At 39.4% G+C, this 16,934-nt stretch overlaps 1 protein-coding gene across 1 annotated transcript in view; it reads right to left on the reverse strand.

The window, feature by feature from the left end:
* LOC122834039 (kazrin-like) overlaps positions 1-12,385 on the reverse strand; it is a 156,815-nt gene extending 144,430 nt beyond the window's left edge. The window contains exons 1-3 of the mRNA XM_044122126.1: positions 12,040-12,385; positions 11,608-11,947; positions 11,387-11,476 (exon numbers count right to left, since the gene is read on the reverse strand). Coding sequence (XP_043978061.1) covers positions 11,387-11,476; positions 11,608-11,785 — 268 coding nt within the window. The 5' untranslated portion in view covers positions 11,786-11,947; positions 12,040-12,385. The remainder of the gene's footprint in view (positions 1-11,386; positions 11,477-11,607; positions 11,948-12,039) is intronic.
* Between the last annotated feature and the right edge of the window lie 4,549 nt (positions 12,386-16,934).

The following is a 16,934-nucleotide window of genomic DNA, read 5'->3' on the forward strand; positions in this document are numbered from 1 at the left end:
TATACTTCCTGCAGCTTAGCGTCTGTCTCATTATGCGATGAATTGAGGCGTCTGAAGTTAATGAAACTTGACAGACTCTCCTGTCAGTCATGGAGAACGAGTTGATCCCTTTTACCGAAAGAAACCAGAGCTTCTTGTTTCTGCTGAGCAAACAACACGGCAAGTGAGCCCTCGAATCTATTTATCGATCGTTTACTAATGTGTACTAATGAAGATAAATGTGACTGATGCAAGAGCCTCAAAAACCTGTAACTACACACAACAAGTGTGAATGTGGAGCCTGATAACTTAACAGTTGTGATGGTTTGTTAGGAGTTATGCAGCTTACGTGACCTGCTGAGCTTCAGCTCCTGATTTTATCAAAACCAATATGGAAACAAGAGGAAGGAGGGCTGTATAAATTACACTTGTATTGACTCTGAGCAAGTGATTTCCAGCGTGGGAGGCTCGTTCAATAAAGTAGATTGGAGTGAACGTAATCAGGCAGATTCAGCGGTGCTTTGAGTTTTTGCTAATTTAATATGCCTGAAATAACATTTACAGAGCGGTATCTGCAAAAAAAACAAAACAAAGACAGCTTCCTCTGATGGGATTTGTTTCAGGAAACACCTGCAGTGAACGTCGTTCTGTCAAAGACGCACTCAGAGAGAGTCTCTAAATGGTATTAAAGTCGATGGCCAGCAGCCCTGGAGTCTAACCGGGATGAAAACATTGGAAGAAAGCCAGCACCTTGACCTCCCGCTGCAGTGACGCCACCATGATAAAATACAGGAGGGACGATGACAACATTTAGAGTTGTAGGCGTCCGAGCATCCCATCTTTGGAGGAGGCGGCAGAAAACCGCAGAGCGATCCGGTTCCAGCACCACTGTGGTCCAGCGGAGCAGAACGGTGACTACGGGTCGCTCTGGGAGCAGAACTCCGGCCGTGACGCAGCGGAGGCTGAGCTGGCAGGGATTTGTGCAGACGCAGTGATCGAACACATGAGGCTTGTTTCATGAAGATGTTTAGCCTCAAGAACTTTGAGTTGCCGCAGGCAGTGGGAGAGAAAAAAGGAAAACTGCAAAGATCCTGCAAAAATTATGAGCTGAGCTGGTGAACAGTGTGAGCGGATGAATCCAAAAATAGATCTTTACTTTTATAGATTAGGTCGACTGCATATATCAGAGCAAACAAGTTTTATTTTGGGAAATGGGGCCGATATAGAAGGAAGGGTCATTGACTATACCAATCAAAAGACCCACACTGCAAAAACAAAGCCTTACATTTGATTAAAGTCAATAACTCCTGAATGTAGATTAAAAATAAATAAATCCTAGTTCCACTGGCAGATTATTTCATTTATAACATGAAAAATGTCTAGATATATGTAAAATGTTTTGACAGTGGAAGTAGCACTTTTTAAATAAACATTCAATAATTATTTACTGAAAACAAGCAAGTTCAAAATAACAAATATTAAAATATTTGAACCAAAAACAAGATGGTTCTAGTTACCTATACAAGTAAGATATTTGAACCAGAAACTAAACAAAAATACTTGTTAAGTTTTTGTGTTTTTGCGGTGTAGCATAGTTAGATTTTTTTTGTCTGCCGTTTTCATAAGAAACACTGCAAAAACATAAAATCTTAACTAGTATTTTTGTTTAGTTTCTGGTTCAAATATCTTAGTTCACGTGAAATAAAGCAAAACTAGCTCACAAATAACTTTTCAGCAAGAATAGGGAACTGGTTTCAAGTAATTAATTCCTTAATGAAAATATTATTCACCTAAGTGAAATAATCCAGTATAACTAGGCCATTTTTATCAATATTAATGAATTACTGACTTAAAATAGGCTCGTATCTCTTGCTGAAAAGTTGCACATTAGTTTTTTTCTAATTTCTTGTGTAATAAGAAACTAGACTAAAAATACTTGGTAAGATTTGGTTTTCTGCAGTGATGAAAATATGAGGCCTGGGCTGAGTGACACATGCAGAAAGTAGTGTCTATGAAGAACAAAGATATGACAAAGCACAAATTAAAAAGATGAAAATGACAATATGTAGAAGTAGAAGAAGAAGAAGTCTCATCTCTCCAAGTTTTTCTGCCAAATAAACTTTTAAAAATCCAAAAACTGTTTTTCTTAGAGGAACTAAATATATCTCTTAGAGGAAGCTTAAAAACAAACAAAATCTTCCAAACTACTTAAATATTTATATAATGACCAATCATAGATATAACGTAAGACAGCCATTCAGAAATTAAAAAGGAAACTGAGTTTATTCCTGTGGGGAGGCAGCGGGAGCCGTCGCCAGAGTCTCAGCTTCCAGCAGAAAATGTCCCGTTTTGAACCAGGACTTTTGAACATTTATCTGAACCCTCCAGTGAGTTTCTTGAACTCCTGGCTGCCTCACAACTGCAAAGCAAAGGATTTCCACCCAGCTTTGACTGTGAAAACGGGCAGACTTTCATCCATTCAGGCAGAGCCTTGATTTCTTTTTGGTTACATGAGAGCTTTCATATTCTGGAGGTCATGGCAGCCTGGTGCCTGACAGGAGATTTTAACCTCTTTTCCTGTTTTTCTAAAATGAATCCTGTTGGCTAAAGCCAGAACAATGAGAGACAGATTTTTCTATGTTCAAAATCCATCATCTTTTTTTATTGCTTGTTGCCTTTCCTTTAAAAGGTTTGGTTGGTTTTCCTTCCAGAAGTTTCTCACAGTAGCTTGCTGTTTTGTGAATAATGTAGCAAACAGAGGATAACGAGAAGCGACCAGCCGATCAGCAATCGCTCAGCTGCATCAACACAGAAACAGAAACGACAAAAAAGACGTTTTTACATTTTTCTCCACACAGACGTTTTGTCAAGTACGGAGCTCCATAGGGGACATTTCCTTTTGCTTCTTCGTGCAATAAATTAGCAAAAACATCCAGGTCTATTTTGTATGGAATTACTGTGAAAACAAATGTAAATTTGAAATTGTACATATGCACCCGTTTAAAGAGCTGCAGTGAAAACGTTTACACATTCTTAACGCTTTGGTGCCGAACCTGGTTGAAAGTAGATCTATTACTGTGTTTTCATGTTTGTTTGTGAAAGGTGGAGCTGAGACTGCACATAAAAACGGCTCTTTATTAAATATTCAGACTACCAACAATGAAAAAGATACAATCAAAGCTGCCAGATGACTTTATTAAACTGTGAAAATAACTCAACAATAGTCCAAATGGTTTGGATGTTTTTTTCTCTCTTCTTCTTCTTACAGAAAGTTTCTGTGTATGTCTAAGGAATGGACAGAGACAGAAAGCAATCACTGGGCTGTTTTGCTTTTGCACTTCCGTTTGAGGTGAGTTTGTATCCTAAAGCAGGGGTGTCAAAGTCAAATGGACGGAGGGCCAAATAAAAAATTTAGCTACAAGCCGAGGGCCGGACTGATCGAATGTTCATTGAGATTTTTTTAAATGACGACGGTCTAGTGCAGGACCGCCCAAGCCTCGTAAATTTCCTGCGGACCGGAGCATCTCGCATTTTTTCAGACGGGGTGCCGGCTTGCTGCGGGCCGGTTCTAATAATAAATCAAGATCATCCCAGGGGCCGTAGAAAATCTTCTTGCGGGCCGGATGTGGCCCGCGGGCCTTGACTCTGACATATGTGTCCTAAAGGATAGAAAAACTTCAGATATCTGAGATATTAACATTGAAAAACCCTCTTATTGGAACAGAAAGACTTTCAAGAAGTGAAAGTATTGTAAGACAACACAACCTATTGGAGGGAACACAATGTTTTGAGAGAGAATGCAAAACAAAAACATGTCCCTTAGAGGCCTCCGTAGCCAAAGAGCCATGTTTGTTTTTGTTGAGCTTTCTCTTATTCTCTGGCGATCGTCTCCAAGCTTCCGGCTTGGTGAGCGTCAGATTGCTGCTCACCAAGCGAGTTTGTTTCCACATTTAGCAACTTCACAGATTCCTCTCCAGCAACGTTTTTCAGCGTTATTAGACCTTGGTGACAAAACAGGGAAGCACCAATAGTACTAAAGTTACAGTGAGCGCTGCTGTGAGCCCCTCACACTTCTAAACAGGGGGGTCCAAAGTCTGGCACTGGGGCCATTTGTGGACCTTGTACTGGTTTTGTGTGGCCCTCAAGTGCAATTCAAGAATGATTAAAATTCGACCTGTCCAGCACATGTGGCTGATGCAGATGGAGACTTTTATTTCTAATCAAGGTAAAATTGTTACCAATATAATTATCTTACAATGGAAAATGTTGAGTTCAACTCAAAGGTTTTTTTTATAGCCAAGCTTCTTTGATACGTAGAACCACGTTTATCCAGAGACATTTAGTGAAAAGCTCACTTTCTGAACCCAAATCAGTTTTTATTTAGTTTCCTGGCAAAGTCCGGCAAGTGTTTTGAAAGAAATCCTGTTCTTATAACTGGATAATAAATATGTTCATTGGAGCCTAAAAGAATTAGAAAACAACATGTATGTCTTTTAATACACAAACATGCAAAATCTTTTGTATCTACAATGAATAAGATCCCACAAAAATAAAAATTTGGACTACTTTCTTTACCTTTTCATTTTCTTGGCCCGCTTTTACTTTTAACTCAACAATGTTGGCCCGTGTGTAAAACTTTTGGACTAAAATAAATCCCTGCTTTTGATTCACCTCCTGCACTCTGTGATGAGTTAAATTTGATATCATTCAAAACCGATTTCTTATCTACACGCTCAGGCAAACTATTTATGTTATTAAAATCACACTATTAAGTTATTTCATAGGCTTTATTTGTCGTCTAAATTAGTATTTTTAATCACTTTTGCCTTTCCAAAGTAGGTATTCCTTTCTTCTTCTGCCAAATATGCAAAATGAGGTGATGACGACTTCCAGCGACTTTTAAAACGGCTAATATCCATTTTTCTTGCTGATGAGTTGGCAGCAGTGCAGCGAGCGGGTGAGGTAGCATCCGAGCCTCAGGTTGTTCAGAGGGAGAACACGATTCGTGAGCTGTGAATTATTGAACCCTGCCACGTAGTCGAACATTTTGAGCTGGAGCCGAAAACAGCTGCTGAAAATACCTGGCAGTGAATGACCAGATTAACAGGACAAAGGCTGGACGTTCCCATGCAGCTTAAACTTGATTCAAAATGCATGCAGCACCGTCTCACGTTCAGAGGCCGGGAGCTTCACATGATTTCCTTAAGTCTCACTATGATTTCACGCAGTGAAGCTGTTTGAGGTTTTTCCCTAAAAATGCATCCACAGGTTCTCCTCCGTTGATGAATTTACCTCTCAGAAACTTACACAGCTTGGCATCGACGTTTTGACTTTCATAGTTTGTTTGGTACAGTTGTCTTTGGGCAGAGAAATGTGTAAATCAGGAAAGAAAGAAATAACTAATGTCCTTCAGAACGAGTCAAAACTAACAGAGAAAGTGACTCTGTGAACTAAAAGCACAACTAAAAGAGAGAAGAAGAGTTTTGTTGACTGCCTTTGCTTTTGATAGTCGTGTTTTTTATTATTTTATGATCTGATGCTTTTAAGATGAAAGAAATCTATTTTTATGACTGAATGTAAATGTTGGTACTTGTTAACCTCTATTTTTAATAAGTTTCCTCTTTAAAGAGAGACTAGAGCTCAACAAGATATCTGGTTAAATAAATATTATTTATTATTATTATTATTATTACTATTATTATTATTATTATTATTATTATTATTATTATCATTATTTAAAAACTTGTTTCTTATTGTTCTGGCTTTCAGCAAATAAAAATCATTTTAATCACTAGTGTCCTAAACAATAAAAAGTCAGTTTGACAGTGATACAAAGTGAGAGAAAATGTATTTTTCTATATTATATCTCATTCAACTGTTCAATAGATTATGACCCTAAACATTTTCTTCAAACATAATTAAGTGCCTTTAATCACAGAACTATCTGATGAAGTTTCCCAAATTTGTTGCTTTTTTCATCTCTGCAGCTTTTCAAGATGTTTTTGTCCTTTTATAATCATATCTAGCTAATGTAAAAGCTTCAGCATATAAACAACTCTCTCTCTCTCTCCATATATATATATATATATATATATATATTTATTTTTTACAAACATGTTCTTTAACACACATGCTCCTAGATTTAAAGCCTTTTTGACGAGCAGCGTTTCTATCTGAGCGTTTTTGCTATTCTTTCAGATCTTGTCTTTATGTCCACATCTCTTAATGTCCTTTCAGGCAGTAAAAAGCTACAAAGCTTTTATATCTTTTTATCGCCTGCTTTTGCTTCATTGGGCATCAATTTGCTTCATTTTTAGATCCAAACATGGTTGCCACTGACGTGGTTCAGTGTTTTCACAAGCTTAAACGAGGCTTCATTAGCGGTCCATAATTATCACCAACTGGAAATATCTAAGCACAATTCTTCAACTTCTTTCCTGCTGGACCTGATTAATGACAGTCAAAGGTGATTAAAGATCATTGATCATGTCTGAAGGAAGGAATCGGAAACACCAACAACACCAGCCTTGGTTTTATAGCAAAAACCGAGCTGCAAAAGTAAATTTTGGCACCATTATTAATACTACTACTTAGGGATGTACCATATGGCATAAAATTCATGTCATATTGTGATGGGTGGCAGTAACAATATATATGATTTATATAAAACTTACAATAGAAACTAAAACAATCACATACTAACTGAGTGGAATGAATCTATTTGTTTGCGTTAAAACTCGTTTAACACTCGTTTTTGTGGATGTCGTTTGTTCGTAATGTTTAACTTTTTTATGTTGCTGCCTATTTTTGGCCACGATGGGCAGCAGCTGAATCTCAATGATGGCCACCTGGTTAAATCAAATTTAAATAACTAAATGAAAAATATATCTTTATATAGAAACACAATCACTTTAATGTAATGAATGTCAGTGCTAAATCAGGCTTTTTGTTCCCAGTGTTGTGACTGGAACTTGTAGTTAGCTGCACTGCCGGTAAATACATGCTTCACTTTGGTAAAACACGCACTTTGCAGATTATGTTTTTCTGCTCCTGGTTTACTGTTTAATCCCCCTGTGGTCTTCAGAGACGGGGTCATTTGGATCCGACTCTGTGCACAGTCCGGTGGGGTCACACTGAGCCCATGTATGATTTTACGAGGTTTTCTTTTTGTGGTTTCAGAAAGACTGTCAGACCATCACCCTGCCCCGACCGTAACGCTCCTCCTGAGTATTACACTAAGACCGCTGGCGGTTTAAGAAACGGGGTTTACCCAGCGTGCGTCCCGGCGGGGCTCGCACCAATCCCGCACCTCTCAGTTTTCCCGTCTGACCGTGACATCTGCTGCGCTCCTCCTGAGCATCGTGGTAAGAGGTTAAACCCAAACTAGGTGCAGATAATCGACCTGCCTTTTTCACAAGCTCGTCCTTTGCGCTCTCAGCGACGCTGCTTCCCACTTGCTCGGTTTTGATGCCGGACAATTACGTTAAGGACAAGCATTACCGCGGCTAGCCGGTAGACTACAGGTCTCTATCATAGGTCAAATTTCTATCATTACTACCATATATATATCACACATTCCTACTACTACTATTAAAAACTACTTCATGACCCAAGTAAATTACAATTTTACTTGGTAAAATATAATTATCTACTTCTAAATACACAACCATCCTTTAGAAAAAGAGACATGCGGCAAAGGTCGCCGGGACCGGGAGTCGAACCCACGACTAAGGCCTCCAAAGGTGGGGCGTGCTAACCCCCTGCGCCATCACAGCACACCCCCACCCAAGAAAAATGTACTTTTATTCCCACTGGAGTATAATTCTCATATTATTGGCTGAACCACTGTAACCATCAGCCATATAGACTGATGAGAAGCTGTTCTAGTTTTACCTCTTCATTCATTATGATCCTTAAATAGAAACATTTGGTTCATACAAAATAAAGATCTGTGCATTCCCCAGGTACTACTATATATTTGAACTATGTATTGTTCAAACTATTTCCACAAAAATCCTGGCAGGGTCGCCGTCTCTATTTAGCAAGCAAACATGAAAACAGAGGCAGAAATAAATCAGCGGCGCTCCATAAAAATCCTCATTTTCAAAAACTGCTTCCAGCATTTGGTCCGTCTGAAGCAGAATTTTAATCAGGGCCCAGCAACGCTTCAATTCAAGCCTGCTCTCATGAACACAGCATTAAGCCTTCAGATATGTTTAAACAAAGTGCATTATTTATAAAAGGCCGCTCTGAAGCAAAAAGAGGGTTAAGAACTTAGCAGAGACAACAATCCACTGCAGCACCAATCCAGTTTATCTCCTCACATAGAGCGTAGAGTCACAAATCCTAGCAAATGAAGCCCTTCAGTGATAAATGTGTCAAGATACTTTCTGAAATGTTTTCCAAAATAATTGCTCTTTCCAATATTAGCTTCTCGGCTGGATTCTTGTCTGTAATACTTGCTTTGAATCAGAACTGCTTCTCTCCAGGTAGTAATGATGAGGAATACAGGAAATTAAAACTGAAACAACAAAGTGTGTGCGTGTGTGTGTGTAGGCGCGTGTGCGTGTGTGTGTGTGTGTGTGTGTGTGTGTGTGTGTGTGTGTGTGCGTGTGCGTGTGTGGTGCAACACAAACGCCAGGATCATTGTGATATTTCTGCCTCCTCATTATCCTGTGTGAAGAGGAAACACTTTGCTTGTTTGGCTGAGCTCTGAAAATAAGGAACTGACCAAATCTTCATAGAGAAAAATACTTGAGGAAATTTATTTGTGTCGACACTTCTGGCACCGTTACATCTGTAGACAAGACATTTTTTTGTTCCAGTTAAATCTGCAGTCTGTAACTTTTATAAGAAAATGTGTTTCTAACATATTTGTTTAAACTATTACCGTGTCGTGACAATATGAGACAGATAATCTGAAAAAGAAAAAATCAAGTTTCTCTGCCTTCTCCATAAGGTCTTGCTGTCATCTGAAGAAACACACGGCTCTTACAGAAACAACTATTCAGAGCTGCAGTAAATGACTTTTACAAAAAATATGTTTTTCACATATTTGTTAAAACTGTCACCATGTCGTGACAGCATAGACAGATAATCTGAAAACATTATCAAAAGGAGGTGAAATGCTCGACCTCATCCCAGTGTTAATATTACCATCTGAAGAACCGTACTGCTCCCAATCAAAAACAACCAATCAGATCCAGGAGGAGGGGCTTAGCGTTGCCAATCAATCTCATAGATGCACTTCTCACGACCTCCCTCCTCCTCCTTCCACACAGACAGCCTGACATGAATGAATGAATGCTGAAACAATTTCTTTAAGTTATTTCCCACCATTAGCACATTTAGCAGCAAGTACATGAGTATGATTGACAGCTCTAAGACCTTCCTCCTGGTTCTGATTTGTTGTTTTTGACCAAGAGCAGTGCATTTCTTCAGACAGTAAGAGTAGCAATGGTAAAAAAAAAAAGAAAATCTATCTTTTCACAGATTATGTCACAACATGGAGACACTTTGAACAAATATCCAACAAATATAGTTTTGCAAAAGTTACACACTGCAGCTTTAAAAGGCTGTATATTCAGTACATTCTCTAAAATCTATAATTCTGACCATGTGCATTGCAGTCTAAGACAGTCTTGAATCTAATGTCTGAATTTCCTCAGCAGCAAGTCGTTCAGCTCTGGAGAGGTCTGGTAAAGAGCCAGTCACTAGATTTAAGTCCACTGGAGAAGGGATTCATCTAAAAGTTGCTAAATCGAGGACTGGACTTAAAGACCTCTGATTTAATAATCACCCCAAGGTATTTCCTTAAATACTGCATATTAGTCCAAGCTTAAAATGTGCTTATATACTTTATGATGCACTATGATTCATCCATTTACTACAACTGCTAATCCAGAGTCGAAGTATTAATGCTGGCATTTAATCCTGATACCCTTAAAATAAAAAGTCGATTTGAGTTTATACAAAGTTGTTAAATATTACTACTAGAAAATAGTCACAAATGTAGCTTAACAGAGGTTTTATGCTCTGAAAGCCGTCCTGACAATGAAACACAAGCTAATATGCTCAGTCTGCCTCTCGACTGCATCACCTCCAGAAATATCAACATCATGCATAAGAAAAGCTACAAAAGCTGTTTTATTTTTCTGTTTCATTCAAATACCATAAATCTGCGTAGTAACTGTAGGCTACGATAAATGATAAGATATAGTATGATACTCTGTGGTCACAATGTGACATGGTATAGTAGTACAATATGATACATTATTGACACAAAAACACTAAATTTGGACAATAAATTGTCCCAAAAGCTATTGCAATATAGGAGAACAATGTTGAGACCATTTCCAAGTAGAATAATTGCATATTAATGCAAGAACACATTCTCAAAGATCAATAAACTTTAAGTTCAAAGTGTTGACTTTAATATTTAACACTGGAACTGCAGGATATTTTAAATATCCAAGATAAATAAACACAACAAAAAATAAAATGGTCTTTGAAAAAAGGGCTTGTTGAAACCAGACTGAAGACTTTTGTCATCCAGTTTAGAGAAGAAATTAATCATGGAAATATTATTGAGCTCTTTTTCATTTACGGTGCAATTAATTGATTTATTGATTATTATGACATGATGGTGCAATATCATAAAATGTGCTTTATTGTTCTCTTGTAAAATCCAGTTTTGATTCAGTGGTTTCCCCATTGCTGCCTTCGCAAAGAAGCAAAAATATATCACAATAGCAAACTCAAACACTTCATACGTAATAAAAGGGATAAAAAGACTAACTTTAGCCTAACAGCATCAGGAGCCCAGAAGATCCTGCACAACCATTATAGAAACTAAATGAAAACATACCAGGTAGAATATCACTCAGAGCTAAACATGGATCTGAAAATACGGAACAGAAACACAATCATTTAAGCCCCCCCTTTATAAATTATTTGGTGTTTTAAAAAACATTGCATCTGATAAGTGTTCTTTCAATTTTTGTGTGTTAACTTTTATTTCAAATAAATCTCAGGCTGGCAGAGTTAGCGTCACAAATGTAGCTCAGCTCCTGACAGCAAACAGAAATACTCTGAATACACCAAGATGCTCAACCTGCCTCTCATGAACTTACTGCCAGCATCATCAACAGCAACCATTCAAAACTTAAGATGATCCTCTCCCTAATCATCCAACCACAACTGCTTCTGTTTCCCTCATCCTATTGTAAACCGGTTCTGTGACATGTTTTACAAATGCTTGTTGCACAACATCAGGATCACTCTTTAAAGAAAAACTGCAACAACAAGCCAAGAAGAGAAGAGAAACTGGATCAACAAAAGGTGGAGAGCAGATACTGACACATGATACATGCAGCTTTTATCAGGAGGTGTGTTTCCTGTCACTTACTGGCTTGCATGAGCTGCCCCTGGCGTCCAAACACCTGGGAGAAGGTGGCATGGCTGCAGGTGAGGGTGTCCTCCATGGCAGTCCCACTTGCTGAGGAGCCAGAAATAGAGAGCGGAGAGATAAGGGAAGGTCAGGCAGACTGCGTCACTCCAAGATCGGTGAAAGGAGGGAAAGTGAAGAGCAGAGAACAAAAGAGGAAGAGAGAGAAGGTTGATGCTTGCCTTGCGCTGCTGTGTGATGTCTGGTGACAACCGCACTCCTGTGGAGCTGTCCTGCTGCTGCGGATGGGGAGTGAAATACAGCTCCTCGCTGCACACACCAGTACGAACAGAGCTGCTCGCCTGCACTGATAGGTGGTGGTGGGTGTGTGTGCGTGCTGGGCTGGATCCTCGTCAGCATGTAAGTGGGCGTGCAGGAGAGAAAGTTCTCTACGAGAGCATCTCAGAGGACAGGTAGCAGAGCTAGAGGCGAACTCTGGTCGTGTTCATCTTCATCCATACAGATCGACAATCCTCCACGGTCCACGGTCAGGCGGCGTTGGACGGAAAGAAACAGCATCTTCTACCAGGGGAAAAACAAAAGTTAATTCAGCAAGAGCTGACTCTGAAGTAGACAGCTGTATGAATTGGGATGAAAATAATTAATCGACTTACGATCAATTGGTTTACTAAGCTACATTCACACTGCAGCCTGAAGTGACCCAATTCTGATTTTTTTGCCGTAATGCGACCTGCATCCAATCTTTTCATGACAGTCTGAACAGCACAGGACAGATTCTTTTCGAATACGACCCACTCCACTTGGATATCCGATACGTATCCGATTCAAATTTGACCTAAAGCCAAGGCCGCACTGAACGTCACTGATACTCGACAAACGTCACTTTTCTGCGCCCTCATACGTGCAAGCGGTAAGAAAAACAACAACCATGGCGGACAGTAATGAGGATTAAGTTGTTAAAGTGCTGCTCTGGTCAACAACATCTTCAAAATCGCAAGCTATGCTCCACCGTTAGCATCCACGTTTGCTTCCGCAAACACTGACCACTACGTCTTTATGGTGGTTGGAAAAACACTGAGCACGCTCTGTAGCGATGTTGCGCCCTCTAGCGATACTGCGCCCTCTACTGCACATGCGGGACACTTTCAGGTCGTTTGCAGTTCACACCGGAGATCACATACAAGTCCTTACAAGTATTTGGAAGTGTGAACAAGCACAGCAAAAAAAAAAAAAAAATCAGATTTGATAAGGAATCCTAATAACATCCGCTTCTTTTATCGACTTTTAGTTTTGAAATTTGGCCGTCACCCAGCAGAGGGCACCACTCGTCATCGTTGAGTGGAACCAGAAACATGATGGCGGAAAATGTTACCTTCCCGTTCAAATAAAATCTTGCCTCCTCCTTTCTGCTCTTCACACGGATTCTCTCCAGTTGATTTTAGGGCGGGCCGATCAGCGAACTGAAGGAGACGTTGTGAACAATGACGTCGATTTTTTATTTTTTTGCGTTGTTTTATAATTGTAGTCAGTCTGTAGTTTTGGCAAAAGCAGCGGAGGAAGTGAGCGAAGCCGTTCAATCCGCGTTAGCTTAGTTTCCAAATATTGAATATTAACACCACCCGAACCAGGCGTTTCGCATAAATTGGTATGCTATCTTTAACATACCAATTTAAAAATAAAAATAAAAAATTAATGTATGACAATAAGAACAGTACATAAACAAAGGTAGTGAACGGAAACCATAGTGGGAAAGAGAAATAATCCAATCAGAGTCCAGAGTGGGTTGGGAATTAACTTCGTGCGGTTCTGATTTGAAATATAAACACTGGACAAGCGCCTAAAGTTTAATCTTTTATTTTTGTATTCAGCACCTTTAGAGGTTCTTGTTATATTTTATAAATATGTCTGAGTTTAATAATTTGAGAAAACTCACATTTTCAGTTTATTCTGTTAGCATACAACTGACATAAAATAATGTTAAAATTTAATGTTTTTTAAAATTCAGCATATTATGAAAAATGTAACTCTATATTATGGAAAGATGGTCTATCCTCTTGATGCAAGAGAAAACTCTGCTGATTAACAATTAATTATTAATTTATTGATAAGATCAATCTACTTTAGATTAACTCAATAATTGATTCCTAGCATGGACACACTTTTATGATTTAGGTTTTCTCCCCTCGCCTTTCTTTCCAGACCTCATTTGCTTTGCCTCAGCAGTAACATTTCACTCTCTCTCCCCTCACATCTCTATCACTACCCCAACCCCACCCCATGCAAATCCCCACCATCCATCTCAAACCTCGGCCCGCTGCTGGGAAACAGACTCCAGGCAAACCGGAGCGCTTCATCTTTCCCTCCACCTCAATGCAGACGAGAATTTTTTGGGGGGAAAACGGAGAAAGAACAAGTGGAGGAGCTGTATTAAAAGTGAAAGTAGGGCTTGTACAGCTGGTAGTTTCCAGAGGCTTCAACATGAAAAGGCATTGTAGAAAAGTGCTGAGTATAAAATAAAAATCAGCTCCTCCTTGGCTCCACTGGAAATTCAACCCTTGTGAACACGCCTCAGTATGCAGGGAAGCAGCCTTGGAGATCATGAGGCAGATTTCCACACGCTGCAACATAGAGGAAGATGAGCGTGTTTTAGCAATAATCTACATCCTCAGATAACCTCTCCGACCGCGAAAGACCCGATTATTTATTCTAGTTTAACTTTCCCCATTTTGTGAATTCACATCCACAAACTAGTAGAGGTGGGTATAGAGTACCCAAAAAAATTTACTCAAGTAGGAGTAGCATAAATTTAGTAAAAGTAAGAAGAATCTACTCAAGTAAGAGTAAAAAAGTATTTGGTAAAAATGCGACGCAAGTGCAATTTTTGGCAGTAAGTCCCTAATCTAACACTCCTGTGGCTGGCAGCTGGTTTACAGGCAGTTTCTCCGCATGCAGGGACACCCAGAAACCCAGAAAGCCATCATCACGGAGCCGTCTCTCACTCTACGTCTCTCACTCCACGTCTCTCACTCCACGTCTCTCACACCAGGGATCACTTCCTCAAATCCAGACCTCTCGTTTTGAAATAAACCGGCAAGACGCTTTGCACACCAAAACCCACAGAACTCAAACTTTGCAACAGAATCACAGTTTGTCATTAAATAACAGTAATGGGTTTTCAGATTGACTGAATGTCTCTCGGAATGGGGCTGCATACAAAATACAACTAAAAACGGCAAAATGCAAAGATCAAACCAGACATTTCAGAAACAATGACAAATCTCAACTCCCATCTCCAAGTCTGCGAGAGTAATGCCCAGCAGAATAAAACTCCTCTCCGTCTCCATCAGCTTTAATGTTATTCTCTTTGAACAGGAAACAGGGGCACAGGGAGCTGTTTTTGGAGGCTCTGTATTGTCACATATAAGCAACTGACACTGCAGCTTCTGTCTCTGTTTGCTATCTGTTTAGGGTTTTTTTGCAGTAAACAAATTATATTTTGTATATTTAAATCCCCCACAAGCCAGTGGGTTGCAGGTTTTCTACTTTATATTCTGTTGCATAAAATAGTAAAACGCTACAGGTCAGATTTTCCAGAGGTTATTCAAGATTTATGAGCTGTCTGACAATTATTATCTGTTTAAGTATCGTCCATGCTACCGGGCATTTTGAGAAAGGGAGAACACATAAAAATGAAAATATGTAATTTTTTAAATGTATTATGTAGAAGACAATTTGTAGGTTTTAGTGAGTGATAAAATTCTATTTTTTCTCTTTTTTTGTAGGTTATGACATGTGAACATCTTACCTGCAGTAGATTTATCTCCTGTTCTTGCCAAGTGCTCAGATTGTAGTTGGTGTTACCTGAAACTTTTCCAACTCAGAAGAGATTTTGGTCTCAGATATTTGCGAGTTAAATAAGGAAGTGAGTCAATTACCATAAACTGTGATGTGAATCTATAACATCTCATCACACAGTTGTGAATCTGATTTTCATTTCATTTTCACGGTTTAGAAGGACAAGAAGCCAGAGGAAAATACTGCTCTGGCATCAACTTACTACACATTTGCTGCTGTGGTGAACACAATGACCAGACGAGTCAGACTGCTACAGATTTTACTGCAACCTAAATAATTCAGCAGGTACAGCAAATGGATGGGTAGATAATTACCTGACCTCTTGGGGACACCCACTAAAAATTATTTCAGAGGCAGACACAGTCAGTAGGTTCTTAAACATAAAAAACAAAACAAAATGATACAACTTTGACTGCAAAAGTATTGAATCTCATCCTGATGCAGAAGAACACTGTGAACTTCACACTCTTGATCCTAATATACGCGCACTATTCAGAACTGAGGTGCATCAAAATAACTTATACTTCATTTAGGGGATAAGTCTTGATGTTCCTCAAAATCTCCTCCTGTTAGGAGCCATGCCTCTGCGTTTTTTAACAAACCACACGTGTCAAGAGCTGGAACTGGGCGCTGTGGTGGCGCAGGGGTTCAGCACAGCCCACATAAGGAGGCCTCAGTCCTCGATGCATTCGTCACAGGTTCGATTCCAGGCTTTGTGACCTTTGCTGCATGTCTTCCCCCTTCTCTCCGTACCCACCTTCCTGTCAATTCACTATCAAATAAAAGCTGCTAGAAACAATTTTTTTTTCTATTTTTTAAAGAGAGATGAAACTGTGTGTCAGCAGCTTAAATATAAAAGAAATAACCAATATGTTTGGTGGTGCACACACATATTAGCATGAAAATATACAAAAGAATATGTTTTCTAACGAGAAAAGAGAGAAAAAGTTCTGACCATTTAGTAAAGCAACGGCTACCCAGTACTAAGATTTGCCTTCATTTATGCATTTGAACAAATTCACAAAGAACAGATGGAAGCCATTCCCATTGTTTTCATTTTTATATAATTGTTCAAACAAAACCAGACACCTTCATGTATCATTTAACCAATCAGGCAGGTAAATGTTCACATTTCCTTCCTGCTACCTTGGAAGATTTCTGCTGGTTTTCCAGCGGAGTAACAAAATGTTTGAGGTTTAGCTAAAAACCTCCATTTAGATCCAGTGTTGGGAAATAACCAACATCAGAAACTTACAAGGCAATGGCATCCTCAATTGGGCCTTTCTGAATAATTTAAAGGCACAGTAACTTCAGTGCGTGTAAACTCCTGATGTAGAGAAAAAAAAAAAAGATATCCATCCATCCTCTGTACACCCTTGTCCCCAGTGAGGTGCTGGTGCTTATCTCCAGTGAGCGTTTCGGGCGAGAGGCGGGGTCACCCTGGACAGGTCGCCAGACAGGACAAACAACCACACACACAAACCTAGGGAGAACAATTTACCTGATGGTCAAGTTTTTGGACAGGAAGCCGGAGAACCCGGAGAGAATCCACGTATGCACAGGGAGAACATGCAAACGTCATGCAGAAAGACCCCGGGCCGGGAATCGAACCCAGGATCACTGCTGCCAACTGCACCACTGTGCAGCCCTGTAAAAAGATAACTATAAAGATATCTTGGCATTTAGCAAAAAT

Source organism: Gambusia affinis, linkage group LG07 (assembly GCF_019740435.1).
Source record: "Gambusia affinis linkage group LG07, SWU_Gaff_1.0, whole genome shotgun sequence".
Lineage (NCBI taxonomy): Eukaryota > Metazoa > Chordata > Actinopteri > Cyprinodontiformes > Poeciliidae > Gambusia > Gambusia affinis.